At 38.0% G+C, this 17,947-nt stretch overlaps 1 protein-coding gene across 7 annotated transcripts; it reads left to right on the forward strand.

The window, feature by feature from the left end:
• The first annotated feature begins 1,764 nt into the window (after positions 1-1,764).
• Positions 1,765-15,855, forward strand: gal3st4 (galactose-3-O-sulfotransferase 4). 7 transcript variants are annotated; one of them, XM_058396100.1, is made up of 5 exons: positions 1,765-1,879; positions 1,967-2,118; positions 8,428-8,547; positions 10,715-11,021; positions 11,985-15,854. In XM_058396100.1, exons 3-5 carry the CDS (start codon positions 8,432-8,434, stop codon positions 12,981-12,983), a joined length of 1,422 nt encoding a protein of 473 aa, XP_058252083.1. In that variant the 5' UTR covers positions 1,765-1,879; positions 1,967-2,118; positions 8,428-8,431; the 3' UTR covers positions 12,984-15,854. The 7 variants fall into 7 exon arrangements, with proteins under 7 accessions (XP_058252083.1, XP_058252082.1, XP_058252084.1 ...); XM_058396099.1 differs by having other exon boundaries at positions 1,770-2,118; XM_058396101.1 differs by having other exon boundaries at positions 1,771-2,118; positions 8,428-8,538; positions 11,985-15,848.
• The last annotated feature ends 2,092 nt before the right edge of the window (positions 15,856-17,947 follow it).

The following is a 17,947-nucleotide window of genomic DNA, read 5'->3' on the forward strand; positions in this document are numbered from 1 at the left end:
TGTAATGATGGATACAGAGCTGTTAAAGCCCTGTGAGTGTTACAATCTCTGTTTCCTGAGATGAAAGAACAGAGACACAACACTATATCAGTGTCCAGATTAAACCCAAACATATATTTGTTTTAAATTGTTGTTTATGTGTTGAGGAAATCGTGACTTCCAGGTTGAAATAACACAAAACACACAGAAAATGCTAAAATAGTTTAGATTTAATATATTCTACATTAAATATTCTACAGAATGTTTTACACATGTTCAATAACCAGTAAAGCCTATGCGATGAGTTCAAGACAAGGCTTTTTAGATATGGTTTCTTATCACAATGATTTTTTTAAAATGTTAATTATAAATAAATTTTTGTACTATGTTAGAGTCTGACAAAGAAACAACATTTTTAAAACTGCCTTGAGTATTTTTAAAAAAATCTTATCATTTTCAATCCGAGATTCAGTGTAAATGTATGCAGGAGGAAGCTTTCAAAGACAGTGAACCTCTAGTTGTCCCCTGGAGAGTACACTGTAACTGTATTATAAGATAAAGGAATTTAAAGTCCAGACTGTAGATTAATATCTGGTCAGTGGTGGTCCAACAATTGTACACCAACAAAATGAACCTATATACTAGGTGTATATGATAAACTAGTGAATATATTAAACTAGCTTTTTTTTTTGGTTATTGATGTTGCAGTGAAGGAGATCTACTTTGGTTAACTGCTATATTATTATATATTATTATAGCTGCTATATTATTATAGCTATATTATTGTCTTATTATAGCTGTAAGACATATTTTATTATTTTCTATTTAATCTTTTTTGTTCATTGTTGCACTGTGGGGATGAGTAACTAAGAAAAAAAAACATTGTACTACATCGCACAATATGATGAAATGTGTCCGTGACAAATAAAGTGCCTTACACCTGGACTGGCATCTGAATTTAATGAGTTATATCTAAACTAAATCTCACCAACTTAAAACCTACACATAAAAATGAAACAATTGATACTGATGTTAAGATAATACAAAATATTTTATATTACACAGACTTTAAACCAGTTTAATGAGTCTGTGAAGGAACCCTTACGGAAATCTTTACTTGGTAGATACTGCTAATCTTTCAAAGAGTCAGATGTGAACCATGTGTGTTTTGTGTGCCGTCCAGCAGGCAGAGTTGAATGAATGAGTGCATTTGTTCTGCTGAATGGCGTACAGTAAGGAACAGAGAAACAGACCTCAGATAACAACACACCACTCACAGTTGAACTCCTCAGTGTTTCCTCAGCTAAATACAAGAACACATTAAGAGTGATTTCTGTAATTAGAGCCAATCTGTACTCCATGCTACCACACGATATACTGTATACTGCATGTACTGTATAGTAGTACTTCCAATGTTCTGGTGCAACCAAGCTGGGAGAGATAACTTTCCCCTAGTTTCCACAACAGGATATGCTTTCTGCATTAACTGCTCTCACAGTCGAACCTATTCTTTGCTACCCCTTCATACTGTAGGCTCCATAGCACTGAAAAGGTGTTGCCGGTTTAAAGCTATGTATAGACAACAAAATAAGGGGTACACTCTTAGAAGATTTTCCAAGTAAAATGAAAAAACAAAAAAACCTTTAGAAAGCTAGAACAGCTGAATTAGGTCTAGAACCACTGCAGAACCCATTTTTTTATTCGAGTGGGTATTAAATGTCATTGCAAAAGTAATTCCTAATGTATTATTTTAGAATAAGGAGAAACACACACACACACACACACACACAGAGTGAGAGACAGACGGAGATGCAGTGGGGGATGGGGGACTGCCAGAGACAGGCTTAGGTTGCATGTACCTGATAAACATACTAAGAAGGGATGAAGACATAACACTAAAGTGTGTTTTCTTTTCTTTTTTTTCCTTCACTCTGTCGGCTGGACAGCATTATTTGATTTCCCTCGTGCTTTCCCTCATATTTTACAGTGTACTCAGTTTCCTCACACACAGGATTGGCTCCTAAAGGCGGACATCGGAAACAACTACAGCAGAGGAATGACCGACTTCTCGGACCGCTAGGCGAAATATCACGAAATCCTTCCATCAGCACGGCTACTTATACATTTCTGAACAGCACGGTGAGTGGAAAAGTGTCTAAAGAACTAGCACACATGCATTTAGGACGTGTTTATAGAGTTCCCATTGCTTTTTATAATAGAAACAATCCCATCTGAAAGTTTGACACGCAGCAACTGTTTGGCCGCTGCGCCTTTTCAGTAAACTAAGCGGATGGGAAATCACAACAACTGTGATATTTACAGTAACAATATAACCATTACGTGCAAAAAGTTTATATACACAGCACTCTCAGTCTTAGTTGTAAGCCACATTATTTCATTTGGGATTTCTTTTCTTTCTGTTTTGGTATTAAAGTGATCCCAAGGCTTTTTTTTTGGCAAGACACCAAACTGTAGGATGTAACTTTCCACTGTGTGAAATTAGTAACATCCGTGTAAAAGTAAACAGTAAACACAACCAACAAACAAACAAAAAAAGAGAGATTTTTTTAAAAATTGTATTTTAATTTTGAAACTACAAAAATCTGTCCTGAAACTGAGAATATAAAACATCACATATGTGTGAAATAGGGGCATTTTTCTCTGACTGTTAAACCTCCTATAAAACAAGGGTTTAAGAGTTCATTTAGATGTCTCTTCATGCACTTACTTGTTCAGGATTGATCCAGAAGGTGTTTTTTTTTAAGTCCTTTAATGGACGTTCACCTTATCTACCTTGAAATTAATCAGATTATTCTGGTCGGATGATTAGTGTGGCTAAGCTTGTTTGGCTTTATCCTATTTCCCAGTCACTAACTAGTTTCAGACAGTGTGCAGTACATCATTCAGGCTTGTAACCTACAGTATGTGAACTGAATGCAAATAATATTTTTGCATTGTCAGTAAAATGGCAGTTGAAACTGCCTGAACTGTGAAGGTTTAAAAATACAGTACATTTCACAAAACCCAATAATAACACTGGAATCGTCTTTGAAAACCTCTTTCAATTTGCATACATGGATTAAATCAATGCAGACAGATCAACATTCTTGCAAATCTGTGCTTTAGATTGAATAGTATTTATTACAGGACGATTGCTCTATGTGTATGCCTTATGGGGAAACCTGGTTATATAGGACCAGGCAGCAGGAGCATGATATTAATAAGTAGCATGCACATTCCAGATTATTTAAAGTTTCTTATGAGCCAGAGGTTTGATTCACTATGGACACAATACACTATGGACTCTAAACAATAAAATATCATTAGAAACCTTTTTTTCTAAGCAACTGTCATGTTATGACAACATCTGAGGTTTAAGGTGTCGTTGATTTTCGTACAACAGCATGTGGCATTTGGTCTCTAACTATTGGATTCTCCATCCGCCTTTTCCACATCATCTCCACAACCCTGCTAAATAATACACGTCTGTGCGAACATGGCCTTGCTTGATAAAAAATTTATGTGGAGAAACTGGGCCAGAAGGCTACACGGGTGTTCTGCCCATCCCAGCTTTCCAGTCTGTGGTTTTAAACCCTGTTAAAAGTGACCCAACAATAGCCAGAGAACCCTGTAGATACCATTGGAGTGATGGCTGAAATAAAAAATAGTCCCTAATAGTTCCTAGTCCCTAATATATATATACTGTCGAATGCCACTAGTGGGTTCTAGTGGCATTCGACAGTTCTAGTTCTAATTTAGCAGTTCTTTCTCTTGTTTATATTATTCCTCTGATACACTGTGAAGTTATTTAGCCTGACTGACCTCACTAATGCTCATATAGCTGAACGGACACCTCAACCATGCTCCAAAATCTTATTAAAAGTCTTCCCATAATAGTGGAGGTCACTGAGTCTGGGCGCACTACAAGAACATATCAAAAAGCACTTATGAATGTCAGGTGTCCGGAAACTTTTGGCCATATAGTGAATATAGGGGTCCAATCAGGAATGTGTAATCTGGTACTTATTTTTATACCTTCTACTATAGTTTCCAAGATCCATGAAATGTATACCATGTAAACTTGTCAACATTTTAGTTCATTTTGAGGATGTTGATTAACATCTCTACACATTTTCTTAAAACAAAATATATATCACTAATGTTTAGTGACCACTTTATTCTGGTCAGGTTTGCAGTGGATCCAGAGCCAGTCCTGGTAGCACTGGTTGCATGGCAGAAGAATTTACTCTGTGAATATTACAGAATGGGGCCATAATCGTATTTGACATTTACAAGAATAAGAAGACTTTGTCACATATACATCACAGTGAAATTCTTTTTAAGCATATCCCAGCTTGTTAGGAAGTTGGGGTCAGACCACAGGGTCAGCCATATTATTGCACCCCTGGAGCAGACAGGGTTAAGGGCCTTGCTCAAGAATCAAACAGCAGCAGTTTGGTAGTGCTAAGGCTTGAACCCTCAACCTTTTGATCTGTAACCCAGAGCCTTGACCATTGAGCCACCACTGCCCAAAGGGCTGCAGGATTGTATTTAAAGGGCCACAGTCTTTTTTAACTACCTTGCATTGGCTTCTGTCATTTTCACAAAGGAAATCAATGATATATTACACAGATAATCAAGCCAGTGTGTGTGGTTCAGAAACTAATGATGGTTGATTGCTACTTAGGAAGGTTTCAATTAGAGTTGGACGAATTAAGACTCTTGTAGTGTCTGAGCCATTCAGAAACTTAATGATTATGTTGTCTAAACATGGTTATGTATGTTTATTGAGCAGGTTTTATGTTCAAGTGTGTTTAAAAAGCACCATTTAGGCCAAGCAAATCCCACAGAATAAGTGACAACCATAGTTTTACACTCTGTATCCTGTATACTCAGTCCAGTATTCTGCAATTAATTTTTTTTCTTATCTGCAAAACATGCAGTTCATACATGATGTCTGTCTTTTTGAAATTCAGACAGAGAAATGAAGACACTTTCGTATGGCTGTCAGTATTCATGACACTTCTTTGATCACTATCATCTACTCCTGGAAAATTCATACACCAGACATCCAGTTATGGTTCCATGTGTCCAAGTTATATTTAATTATCATAGCACATGACACAGTAAAAGGTACACAGATGACTTGGTCAAGTACACATATGATTTACTTAAGTGTTTTAACACACACGCACACACACACACACACACACACACACGCACACACACGCACACACACACCCATACATATATATATATTATTATATTATTATATAATATATTTCTATATTTCCCCAGATCATGGCAAAACATGGTTATGATTTTGACAAGTAAAAAGACCAACTATTGCCAAACAAGCACGGATTGTATTTTTGCCTCATGAGTTATTGTTAGTCATTAGTTCCTCAATGATTAGTGTTGTCTTCCCATTTTAGTACAGACTGTCTGGCTTTATGCTCAATCTAATGCCTATTTCCACTTTTATAGTTTTTTTATTTTACTCCCACACAGAGTCTCAACACAGGATTTGTATAATTCATAACATTGTGAGGTAAAAACCTCTACCTATTACAGTCTATTTAACTAATCGTCACTGAATTTTTAAAGAGAGATTTTTCCATCATATTACATAGTTGGTGAAATATGATAAACATTCTATGTGTGGCAACAAGTCTTTAGGTTAAAGGCATCGCATTCTTTGAATTTTTGGCAGAAAGTGAAAAAGATAGTTCAGAGTCTCCCTTGACATTCCGAACAAAGCCTTGCTAAAGTTTGGCATCCAGATATGTCTTAGTATGTCAAAGTAGCCACTATGACTTAGATATATCAAAGTAGCCATTATGACGCCTGCAGAAACCATCATAAAACATTTTGCCACTACTGGCAATGGCATTCACTACACATCAGCTCAGTGTGAAAAACAGCTGGAGGGTTCTGGCATTGCTTTTTCTTCCTGTTTAATTTGGAGTGTTTGGCTAGTTCGGATTAGTGTGATGTAATCCAGCTATCAAAAGAATTAAATATGTGTATTAAATGCAGAAGAAACTCTTTAGCTTTGCTGAGACTTGCTGTGTCAACGTAACCTTTGTAGCAAATAGATTTGCTTGCGTTTGACCGCATCCGCACCGCTGGGGTATGACGTCAGAGACAGCAGCTTATATTAAGCAGAGAGAAACCGCTCCAAAACACACCCACTCACTCCTCCTCTACCCCGACCATACACACACACTCTCTCTCTCTCTTTTTCTCTCTGTAACACACAAAGCGCGCCATCATCTCCATCTGCTTTTACCCAGAACCTGAAACAGTGGGAAAAGGACGCGTGCGCGAGACTGTGCATTAAGAGAACAGGTATCACTTCCGCTGTCGGTTTAGCTGGATTGCATTTATTTCCAATGGATCGGTCGCGGGGAATCTGGGTGGATCTGAATCGTCCCTGCCGATCTTAGCCGACATGCACGGGGTCTCTGCTGACACCGGCCCGGCTTTATCATGCTGTTCAGACTCTTTGCGAGGTAAGCGCGAGCAACAGTGATTTATTTTGGGCGTTGATTTCTATGAGCGGCTCTGGCTACTACCATTGTGGGAAGTGTTGTACGAGACAAGCAATAGCATGTATGTCAAAACAAAGGCTGTTCCGCCTCCCCGATCATCACACTCACTTTTCTTTCAGTGTCTTTGTATGCACTGGAAATAATTTTGTGATAACACGCAGCATAACATTATTAGCCATTGCTGCTGCTTTGTGCATCACATTACAGGATAAAGAGACGTTTGTTTTCTCTGTCCTTTAAAGAAGCCCAATTCTCCACACAATCCACTCTTTGTTGTTGTTGTTTTAATTGGTTTATTTATATTTGAATGTCCTGTTGTAACTTTACTCAAAGCAAAAATAATTGTGTGCACTTGTTCAACAATTGTGGAAACACGAGGTCCTAAGACTAGTCAAGTCAGTTTTGCTGAAAGCTTTTAATGATGAAGTTCTTCATTTGGCTTTGCACAGACATTTTGGAAGAAAGGGGAAAAAAAGGAGCTCTCTCCACCCACACCCACACCCACAGCACATCATTCCTCCTAGTCCTCTACCTGATCATGCGCTCTGTTCATGACATGGACCATTTTCAAAGTCAGCTGAAACACACACACAAACTTGTATTCATGAGTCAAGATCATTTGACCTGATACAAGAGCAGTGCTGCAATCATAACCCTTAATGGAGAAGATGAATCTGCTTGAGGTTTATTCTTGGATCACATTTATTCCAGCAGCAGCTGACACAGATATACAATAATTTCCATGAATTCTGACTTTATTTACAGTAATAGCCAGCCATTAGTTTTATCATTTTTTGATCATGTCCTGGATCTGAAAGGTCAGTAATATAAATACCCTCAATTGTTTTTAACATTTCCCACACACACACTTATTACATTGTTATATCCAGGCTGTTTCCCTAAAGTATTTTTTGTATTTCCTGTATCTCTGTACACACAAACACAGCAGTACGCTCTGCATGACACTACACAATAGGCGATTGTACACACACACACACACACACACACACACACTTGTTACATTGTTATATCTTTGCATCTGGCTGAGTGCAGCCTGTTTGAGATTTCCCAATGTGTTTCACAATTTCCCAAATAATTCTGCACTTTTAAGTAAAAATAATGTTCAAAATTCAATTGACACAATCACTGCAACAAGCTCCTATAATCACTGAGTTACTAGAAACATGGGTGTTGTTGATTAGAACAGACATTACTAAGGTAAAATGTACTCACATTCTTAAAATTAAGCATTTAAATTCATATTTATATAATGCTTTGGACTGTTATTGTAATGAACAAGTGCATAAGAAGTGAACATTATATGTTTTATGATTTATATGTTTATGTGTCTAGTACTGCACCAGAGGAGTTGCCAAAGAGCATGAAGCTCTAGGAATCAAAGTTAATTTACAAAATATGAACGCTTTGACATTTTCCCTTGACAGTTTTAATGTTTCACCCAGTGTAATGTTATTGTAATATTTTGTTCAGAATGTTTTCATTCACAGATTACTTTACATGTACTTTTGCAGTTTAGTTATTTATTTTCTATTTACTTTTGTCATTGTTCAGTGCCAGACCTTTAGGCTGTAATCAACAAGACAAATAGTATATCAAATTAATGTACATTTGCTACAAAAAGTAATTTTAATCATTCATTTAGTTGGTACTGTTTAGAATTTTCATTTCCAATGTACCCTTTTATTGGCTTAAGACTATAATTTTCTCATTAGTATTGCTAGTCTATATTAATGTACAATATTAATCCAATTTTATTTGTCTCCATCTATAGTCATGTTAAATTTTCTGCTGCTGGGTGAACACCTCATTTCTCTGCTCTTACATCATCTACCATGACAGATTATTCAAAATAATCATTTCTTTCTTTGAGTAGGAGGATGCGCTGGCTGGGATGCTATCGGCTGGGACCCATGTGGAAAGCGCTGCTGGTGTTTGTGGTCATTGCCTTTGCGGGCCAACTCCTGGGGGTCCTCTTCAATAAAAGGTCAGAAAGGTCAGAAGGTGCTGTGGTCCCATTCAGCATTTCACATAAATTGGAACGTAAATACTTCACGTAAATACTTTTCATACTGTACATACTGGTACTTTACATTATTTTACTGTAAAGTACCTGTATGTACAGTATGAAAAGTATTTCAAATATGTGAAATACCTGTTGGGAAGGTTTTTAGACCCTTAACACAGTACAGAGGAAATATGCAGACAGCATTTTTGACATTTTTTTTCTAGTAGATGTTAAAAAAGAATATCATGGTATAGTTTAAAAGAACCATGCTATCAGTATATCACATTTCACAACGAGTCAGGTGTTTTTCCTTTTTCTTGTCTCTCTTGGCATTCTAACATTTTCCTTTTTTTTTCTTTACTGTAACAGGTTTGCTGAATAATCAGATTAATTAAGTGATTTTTTTTTGTGTGGGCTGTTAGTGTACTGAACATTAATCAATCTTGTAGATCTTTAGTGGATTACTTGTGGGGTGTTTTTTTTTGTGGTGCTTCGATTGCAGCTAAACTATCACTCAGACTGATCACATTTACAGGAGCTTGACCTGCTTCTTTCTCATTGGGTTCTAATAGTTTGTTTTCCCCTTATTACCTTACTTTTATTTATTCTCTTTCCCTTCATTCCCTATCACTTTCCTGTGGTGAAACAGAGGCTTCTCTGTCTCTCTCTCCAATTTTGCTGGGACCTTTCCTAGTCTTTGTCAGATAGAAAACAGGGAACTTCCTTGTCAGGCTTCATTTGCATTTAAGTAGCGCCATATAGGAGTGCACACTAATTTAACAGTTTTTGGCAAAAATGTCACTAGCCAATTATCCTTTCTGCTAAACCATTCAACACCATTATTACTGTCACTATGTCGGCTTGGAGAAATATCAGCAGTTAACATTACTTAGAGAAACACCAAGTTCTAATACAGCACTAACTGTTGCCAAGAAAACTATTCTCAGAAATTGGAAATTACATAAATCAGCACCCTCCCCTAACTGTATACTTAAAATATAACAGGAATAACCAGTCACAGCAAGACTGAACTTTCTGCAGCCAAGGAATGGAATCAGAGCCACTTCACACTTCTGTAAACTTTCACTCAAACATTCAGTCAAACATCTATAAACATGACATTACACACACACACATGAAATGATTGTTTGTAGGTGTACATTGTTAATGTTACTATGTAATATGACTCTTACTTTGCAATTATCATCAAGTCAAATCAAGTTATCCATCACCACTTTATGTTTTCCATCATCACTTTATGTTTTGACATACAGTTAAGACTGTAAATGTTTGTTAAAGTGCTATCACAGTATACAGCATTAGAATTTCATCATGTGTACTTGAAATCAAAAAAATGAAATCAATTCTAGACCTCAAAAGCTAAGTACTAAATGAACACGCTTTGCCATAGAACAGCTTAGTAGCCACATGTCCAGTTAATTTTGGTTCCTTAAAAATGGTGGAACAAATAAAAAGTGCTGTAATTTCTACAGTCTTCACCCAATTTGGATGCAGAACCCTCAAATTAAAGCTGGGAGTCTGCTTATTGGTCTAAATTTCAACTCCAATATACTGTGGTAAACCACCAAAATCACAACTCCTTATCTTGGCCCTGAATTTATGTACACTGAAAAGCTTATAGTGGGGCTCAGAGAAATTGCTGATGCGAACCAGAATATGCAAAAAGACACACACAAAATACAAGTGCTTAAAATAGAATAAAAATAAATGTAATAGTAATACACACAAACAAAATACCATGTACATACAGTACATGTAATACTGTATTTGTTTCTTTTTTATTTGTCTTATAGTGACTTACATCTGTTGCCACACTTAGTTTTTGTTTTCTTATTTCAAATTTGCACATTTGTATCAGTCTGTAGTTTCCCCTTTTTAATGGGACCATAGAAGTTGAGGCCTCTAACAACACTAACAATGTCTCAATGGCCATTGAAAGAGTGGGGATTGTAGCGCCTTAGTCACCATGGTTCTGAAGAAATCAGTTTATTCTAATGTATAATTCGCATGGTAGATGTCAGTAAAACCACATTTCACCTACTCTTTCATTACCTCTTTCTTTATTGTTATCTTCTATTATCTGATATCTGATTATACACATCTCTTTGTCATTGTTTGTCTGTTGTGCTCTTAGCTGGGTGCAGCCGGAGCGGCCTCGTTCTCTGTTCTCTCTTTCCGAGAATGGCCAGGGGCCTCCTCTGGGTTCCTGCAGGCCCCAAACACACATCATGTTCCTGAAAACCCACAAGACAGCCAGCAGCACCATTCTCAACATGCTGTACCGCTTTGGTGAGGAGCAGGGCCTGCACTTCGCCCTCCCAATGGGCTACCAGTTTGGCTATCCACTCCCCTTCATAGCCCAGAGGGTCAAAGGGTACAGGGGTCCCCATGTAGCCGAGTTTGACATCATGGGAAACCACATGCGCTTTTATAAGCCAGAGGTACGGGAATAAATGTTATTAACTGTGCTTTGATGTCATTGTAGCTTTGTCATGCAACAATATTGCATTAAGCAGTGTATGTGCTGAATTAGGTCATTTTTAGTAGTGAAACAATTCTTGGACCTGGCTTGTAACACATAACTTTGTAACTCATTATTTACAGATGATCCAAATGACATTAGCAATTAGCATTTAGTGCACTCATAACTGAACACCAGCAGCTACGGAGAGTTTCACCTATTACCAATACAATGCTGTCTGCTATACCTCTTGAATGAAACAGAAACTTGTAAATGCTTCCATAATTCTAGTTTCATCTCGCTTGCATTAGAACATTGCCAGAAAGGCTTAGCAACATTCATATTTTAACAGTCTATAGGCTTTAGCGATCTCATTTAGAAATATTCACCTCAGTATTCAGGCCAGAACTGTACTCCAGATGGGTTGTAAAGATGAACTCAGGCCAAAAACAGGATGCACTGTAAGAATAGTGCTTTGCATCAATAATATTATTTCCATGTTCCCCTTGTAAAATAAAATCCCACACGCTCCTCACCCACTCAACCACCCACATAGTCACGCTTAGCAGGCAGACAGTAGTTCATAAAGGAGAGTAAATAGTAGTGCTGACCAAAGTCAAAGCACCGGGAGTTCCTCCGATCAATGCCATTTTTTCTCAAGTGAAATTTATACATAGAAATGAAAAGTGTGTAGATTTACATAACTGCACGGGACACACCGCCTTATACAGTCTGCAGTTTTCTCTACATCCATCCCACCCAGTACAGTTCTATAAATTGAAAGGCTTAAAGGTTAGCTAACATGTTGAGAGTATGGGAAACCTCAAACTCAACAGGCTAGGAGCTCTTCAGTAATAGAGCTGTGAACCAGTTTACTGGTGTACAAATAATATTCACTGGATCAAATACTAAAGGTGATTTCATGTTTATTCTTTGTCCACAGGTGGAGAAAGTCATGCCTACAGATACTTTCTATTTTTCTATTTTACGAGACCCTGTGGCATTAGCTGAGTCCTCCTATGCCTATTACAAAAATGTTGCCCCTGCCTTCCGACGTTCAAAGGGACTAGGCGACTTTGCAGATAACCCAAACAAATTCTACGAGCCCCGACTGCGCAACAACCACTATGCCCGCAACCTGCTATGGTTTGACTTTGGCCTTGATCACAATGCTAACTACTCCTTGGCTCTTGCAAAGCGGGGTGAAGCAGTAGTACGACGCAACTTTAAACTTATCCTTCTGTCTGAGTACTTTGACCAGTCCATGGTGCTGCTCAGACATGCTCTCTGCTGGCCTCTGGATGCTGTTGTGTCCTTTAGCCTGAATGCCAGACAGCAGATATCCAAGAGCAGGTCAGGCTGGGTGGGGAAGGCATCTGCTACAGCATCTTTACAACTGACAGAAGAGCAGCGTCAGAAGCTGCGTGAGTGGAATGCTCTGGACTGGCACCTGTACCAAGCCTTTAACAGCACTTTCTGGGATAAGGTGGAGAGATTCGGCCGAGAGAAGATGGACACTGAGGTAACCTTATTGAGGAGTAGACGTGAAGTTCTGGCACGCATATGCCTGCGTGACGGAGGCCGGCCGGTTGAAGCCAGCCGCATTCGGGACAGGGCTATTCGTCCCTTTCAGAGTGGCCTGGTGAAGATTTTAGGGTATGAGTTGCAGCCAGGTCTGGACAATGCCACAAGGCAAGCCTGTCTGCGTATGATTAGGCCAGAGATCCAGTACAAGGATCTGTTGGATCTCCGACAGTTTCCTCATGCCCAGCAACATCCAGGAGCAGCAGTGGCTGGAAACGCACTTGCTGTTAAGAAGGACTCGTCACTTCATAGGACAGGACAGCAGGTCGGAGAATCATTAGAGAGGGATTGGGATGGAACCATACTGGTCCGTAATAAATCCCAAGAACATGTGGACATTAAGGGAAAACTGAGATAGTGAGTATAATAGCCACACTTGTTTTCCTGATTTATGGCTCCATTGGGCCTCTGCACTAAACTACTCAGAGCCGGAGTTAGATCCTGACTTGTAATACTTGCTCGGCTTCTGAACTCCTCTTCATCTTGCCCTTTTTAGGTATCATGCGTTAAGTCGTGACATGGATGTGTGTAAAGAGCACTGTATTAAGGATTGCAGTGGTACAAATACAATGCAACTGGCCCCAGTATACAGCGGTGGAAATGGTGCATGCTGGGTGATGTGATGCAGTTCGTTTACATTGTGGTGCATGGTGTCGGTTTCTTCTGCTGCTTTTAATTGAGCTGCGCTGGTACAAAAGCATTTTGAATGCTACCCATTGTCACTCACTCCCACAAACACACTTTACATTTTATTTCACCCTCCTTCCCACACAGAGACAATTTGGCATTGAGCCACATAGCACTTTTCAGATTGACACTGCTTCTGTGCCTAGTGACAGCACTGAAATAGAGCGTAAAGCCATCGACTGGCATACAAATACCACTAAAGCAGAATCGTAGTTCCCTTACTGTCTGGCACAAATCTAGGAAATAAATGCAAAGAAAATCAATGGGTTTGGTTTGGGTGTCAGCAATTGATTTATGATTAGTATACCACAGTAGCAGTTGGCTCTGTAGTGCAGGACTGCAGGAGGAAGGCACACTGTCTGGAATAATACAGCCCTTATTTTTGCATTGTTTACTATATCAGGACGTGTCATGGTCAAGGCATTTTATAATGCCACGCATTATATAGGCTACATAAAATTTCTCCAGTTGATGACACTGAAGAAACTTTGCATAAATGAAACGTGTACTTGGCTGTTTTCGGTCCATCAGATGGATTAGGCTATTCTGCTCACTGTAATCTACCTCTTGGCTCCAGTCAGAGGTTATTTTCTCTTATTTATATTGCAGTTTTAAATATATCTGTGTCAAAAATGGTATTTATTTGTCATTCCAGATGAATTTGAATTAGAATCATTAGTAAAGGTTTAGGGTGTTTAAACATTAGTGTAATATAATCAATGATATTAGTTCTGCCTTTCAGTGTTTCAGGGTTTTTTTTAATGACAGTTAACTGATACCACTTAACAGGTTGTAGGATGTAGGTAGATTTGTGCATGATTTTGCTGAGCTGGTTTTCTAGTGAAATTGGGAGCGACTGAGATGGTGAATGTTAACCGAATATAAGAAAGCTAGAATGTCCAGTAATGATCAAATACATATCTGTGTCCAAATCTAAGATCCAAAATTGAGTGATTTTTGCCTTACTGTCTGAAACTAATTGGAAGAGGGCTTGATTATTAATGCTTGTTGTAGTCATGCTTTTTTTTTCTTCTTCTAAAAAACTTAATGTCAGTAATGTATTTCTAGTTTTTTGAAAATCTTGTGGTATGTAAAATGATGGTATGTAAATTTAGTATGAATTTGATTGAAATGCACCATGTGGCTTGATAAAGCTGAACATATTAAGGGGTTGTTCAGCTTCCGTGTTGAAATTTATGTTAATTTTTTTCAGTTCAGGCATAATTATTAAAGCAGAACACTCCATGTGTAGTCATTATAATTATAGTAAGTGATGATGTGTAGTGTATGTTGAAATACTTTGTGCATGTTTATAAATAGCACTCACTGACACCAGTGTTTAGTAGGAATACAGAGTCATCTCTGTTACTGTCACACAACAACATCTTGATTTTGTATTTTGCTATATTTTCAAAAACAACTATAATATCTATAGAGGAATGTGGGAGCCAGAGAAGATCAAAACAAAACCATTTCCAATGTAAAATCTGTTTGTTATAGAAATCTTTGTTTCTTTCATACTCTAAATCAATATTGTGTACTAATGTTTTATAAAAGATGGCGAATAGTAGAGGAGGAATGAAAGTGTGTGCCAACCAATACAGACACATATGCCAGCATATTGCATGATGGAAATGAAGCTGAACACTAATTAAGACCCCTTGGTCTCAACCAAAGCTTTGCATCTTTATATTCACAGTTTTTACTGCATAGAGACTGCGATTTGTCAACCAGTCAATATACAAGCACCTAACAGACTTTAGGGGATTGTAAGAAAGCAATATGATTTGATTTAGATGTGTTGTAGCCTTTTTTATCAAATCTTGCTGAAATTGTTGTTGTTGTTTTTTTTTTTTGACAAGACTAGAGGGCGCCTTCAGCTCAATTTACCTGCGTCTAGCAGTTCATATTTGTTTTGTTCTGACATGATAGCATTCCTAAATAAATAATTAAATAAATAATACAAGACGAATGGCTTTGTAGACAAAAAAGGCCCTTATTACTGGACTGCTGGTGTTTCCATTATTCTGTTTACGCCTGTATTAGATTCCGGCTCTGTCATAATTCATCTCAAGAGTAGATAAGTCGGTACACAAAGGAAAACTTGAATTTACTTCTCTGATGCTATTTCAGTTAATGGTACACCAAAGAGTTGCCGATATGTTTTAGTTATAAAAATACAGAACCTGTGACTGTGAAAATTGTAGTCCTCAGCTATAATTGAGTTTTTGAATTTTGTTTTTTGTTACTAGTGTATCTGAAAAAATAGCCCGTGTAAGGCACAGGAAGTTACAGAGTCAATGGAAATTAAGTACCAGAATTTTACATCTATGCTGCAAATTGAATGTGATACTGGCACTCTATTTTACATGATCAATACAGCAAATATTTCATTTGAACCTTAGTAATTTGTGTATTATATTTATTCTGTTTCTTTTTGTTACTTGAATATTGACATTGGGTTAGAAATAACTTTTCAAAATACCTTTGTAAGTATCTTGTCTTGGATCTATAGTTTACTTGTATGTGGATAATTGGAAAAAAGGTTGAATGGAACAAAAATAAAACTTTCAGTAAAAGAAACAACTGAATTGTTTTTTTATTGAATGTGTCAAGTGTTTTACACATGTTCAGCAGCCTACACCAGAGGTTCTCAAACTTTTTACATTCAGTAGCTCTGTCAAATTATTTCCAAGCATCCACTCTACTGTTTTAAATGTGTTCAAAAATATGTTGTTTACTAGAGCCAAAGCACTTTATTTTGCTAAATTTGTCACTGGCATGAATAAATAAATTGACATTATTATATTTATTTATTTTATTTCTTTTTTGTGCTATTGCCAAGGAAACTGATAACTTGGTCACAAGTTAACTGGTTAACTTGCATCAGTCATCATGAAATCCATTGAGCAGCTGGTATCGGTCCACCTGAGAAATATCACAGAACAGATACTGGATCCCCTGCAGTTCGCTTACCGATCAGGTCAGTGGATGATGCGGTCAACATGGGGCTGCACTACACCTGCAACACCTTGACTACCCATGGAAATATGCACAGATTTTGTTTGTTGACTTCAGTTCGGCTTTTAACACAATAATCATGGAAATCCTCTCCTCCAAACTCCTACAGCTAATGGTACCACCAGCCATCTGTTAGTGGATCACTAGCTTCCTGACAGACAGGAAACAGCAGGTGAGGCTGGGCAAAGTTGCCTCCAGTATACAGACAGTCAGCACTGGCACTCCCCAGGGATATGTCCTCTCCCCACAGCTATTCTCCTTTTATATTAATGACTGCACTTCAAGAACCCAGCTGTTGAAACTCCTGAAGTTTGTGTATGACACTATGCTCACTGGACTCATCATCGATGGTGATGAGTCTGCATATTGGCAGGAGATAGAGCAGCTGGTACTATGGTGTGGTCAGAACCATCAAAGCTATAGAAATGTCTGGACTTTAAAAGACACAGTCAACACTATGCCCACCTCACAAAATCCAACAGCCCACTATCATATGTAGAGACCTTCAAGTTTCTGGGAACTTTCCCCAAGACCTGAAGTAGGAGTACAACATAAACTCCATCCTCAAAAAGGCCCAGCAGAGGATGTACTTTCTGTGCCAATTGAGGAAGTATAGTCTGCCACAGGAGCTGTTGGTACAGTTCTACACTGCAGTCATTGAATCTGTCCTGTGGACCTCCATCACCATCTGGTTTGGTGCAGCTACAAAACAGGACAGGTACATTCTGCAGAAAACAGCAAATACAGCAGAAAAAAATGATTGCTCACTCTCCATGAAGTGTACTCCACAAGAACTAGGAAATGGCAGGAAATATCACTGCAGACCACTCACACCCTGGTCACAACCTTTTTCAACTACTCCTGTCTGACAGGTGCTACAGAACGTTATACACCAAAACTGTCAGGAACAGTAACAGTTTCTTTCCACAAGCAATCACCCTTATAAACAGCTGACCAACATGCTCTTTACAAACATGTTATACTTCACTTTATATCTACATATACTGTACTGTAAGAACACTTCATCCCCATAAGTTACACACACATTATGAGCAGTGACAGGTGAAGTGAATAACACTGATGATCTCCTCATCATGGCACCTGTTAGCGGGTGGGATATATTAGGCAGCAAGTGAACATTTTGTCCTCAAAGTTGATGTGTTACAAGCAGGAAAAATGGACAAGTGTAATGATTTGAGCGAGTTTGACGAGGGCCAAATTGTGATGGCTAGACGATTGGATACTTTTGAGGGTCACGAACAGCTGGTACCAAACATAAAAAATATACTTGGCCAATAAACCTGATTCTGATTAACTGATAACTAAGAGAACTCAATGATAAATACAATAAGCTTGATATACTTGAACTGTGATTTCCCTCACTGTAGCTAAACTAAATAAAAGTCATGAGACCCTTGGCTATGTATCACAGACTACACTTTGAGAAAAACGGATGACATTTTATGCCATGAATGTGAATTATGTTCACTATGTCAGCGAACATATTTCACATTCATGGCATAAAATGTCATCCGCCAAATGTCACAAATCTCTGAACTTCACATGAACACAGATCACAACTACATGAACTTTATCAAGACGAATGCTCATTAT

Source organism: Hemibagrus wyckioides, linkage group LG07 (assembly GCF_019097595.1).
Source record: "Hemibagrus wyckioides isolate EC202008001 linkage group LG07, SWU_Hwy_1.0, whole genome shotgun sequence".
Classification (NCBI taxonomy): Eukaryota; Metazoa; Chordata; class Actinopteri; order Siluriformes; family Bagridae; genus Hemibagrus; species Hemibagrus wyckioides.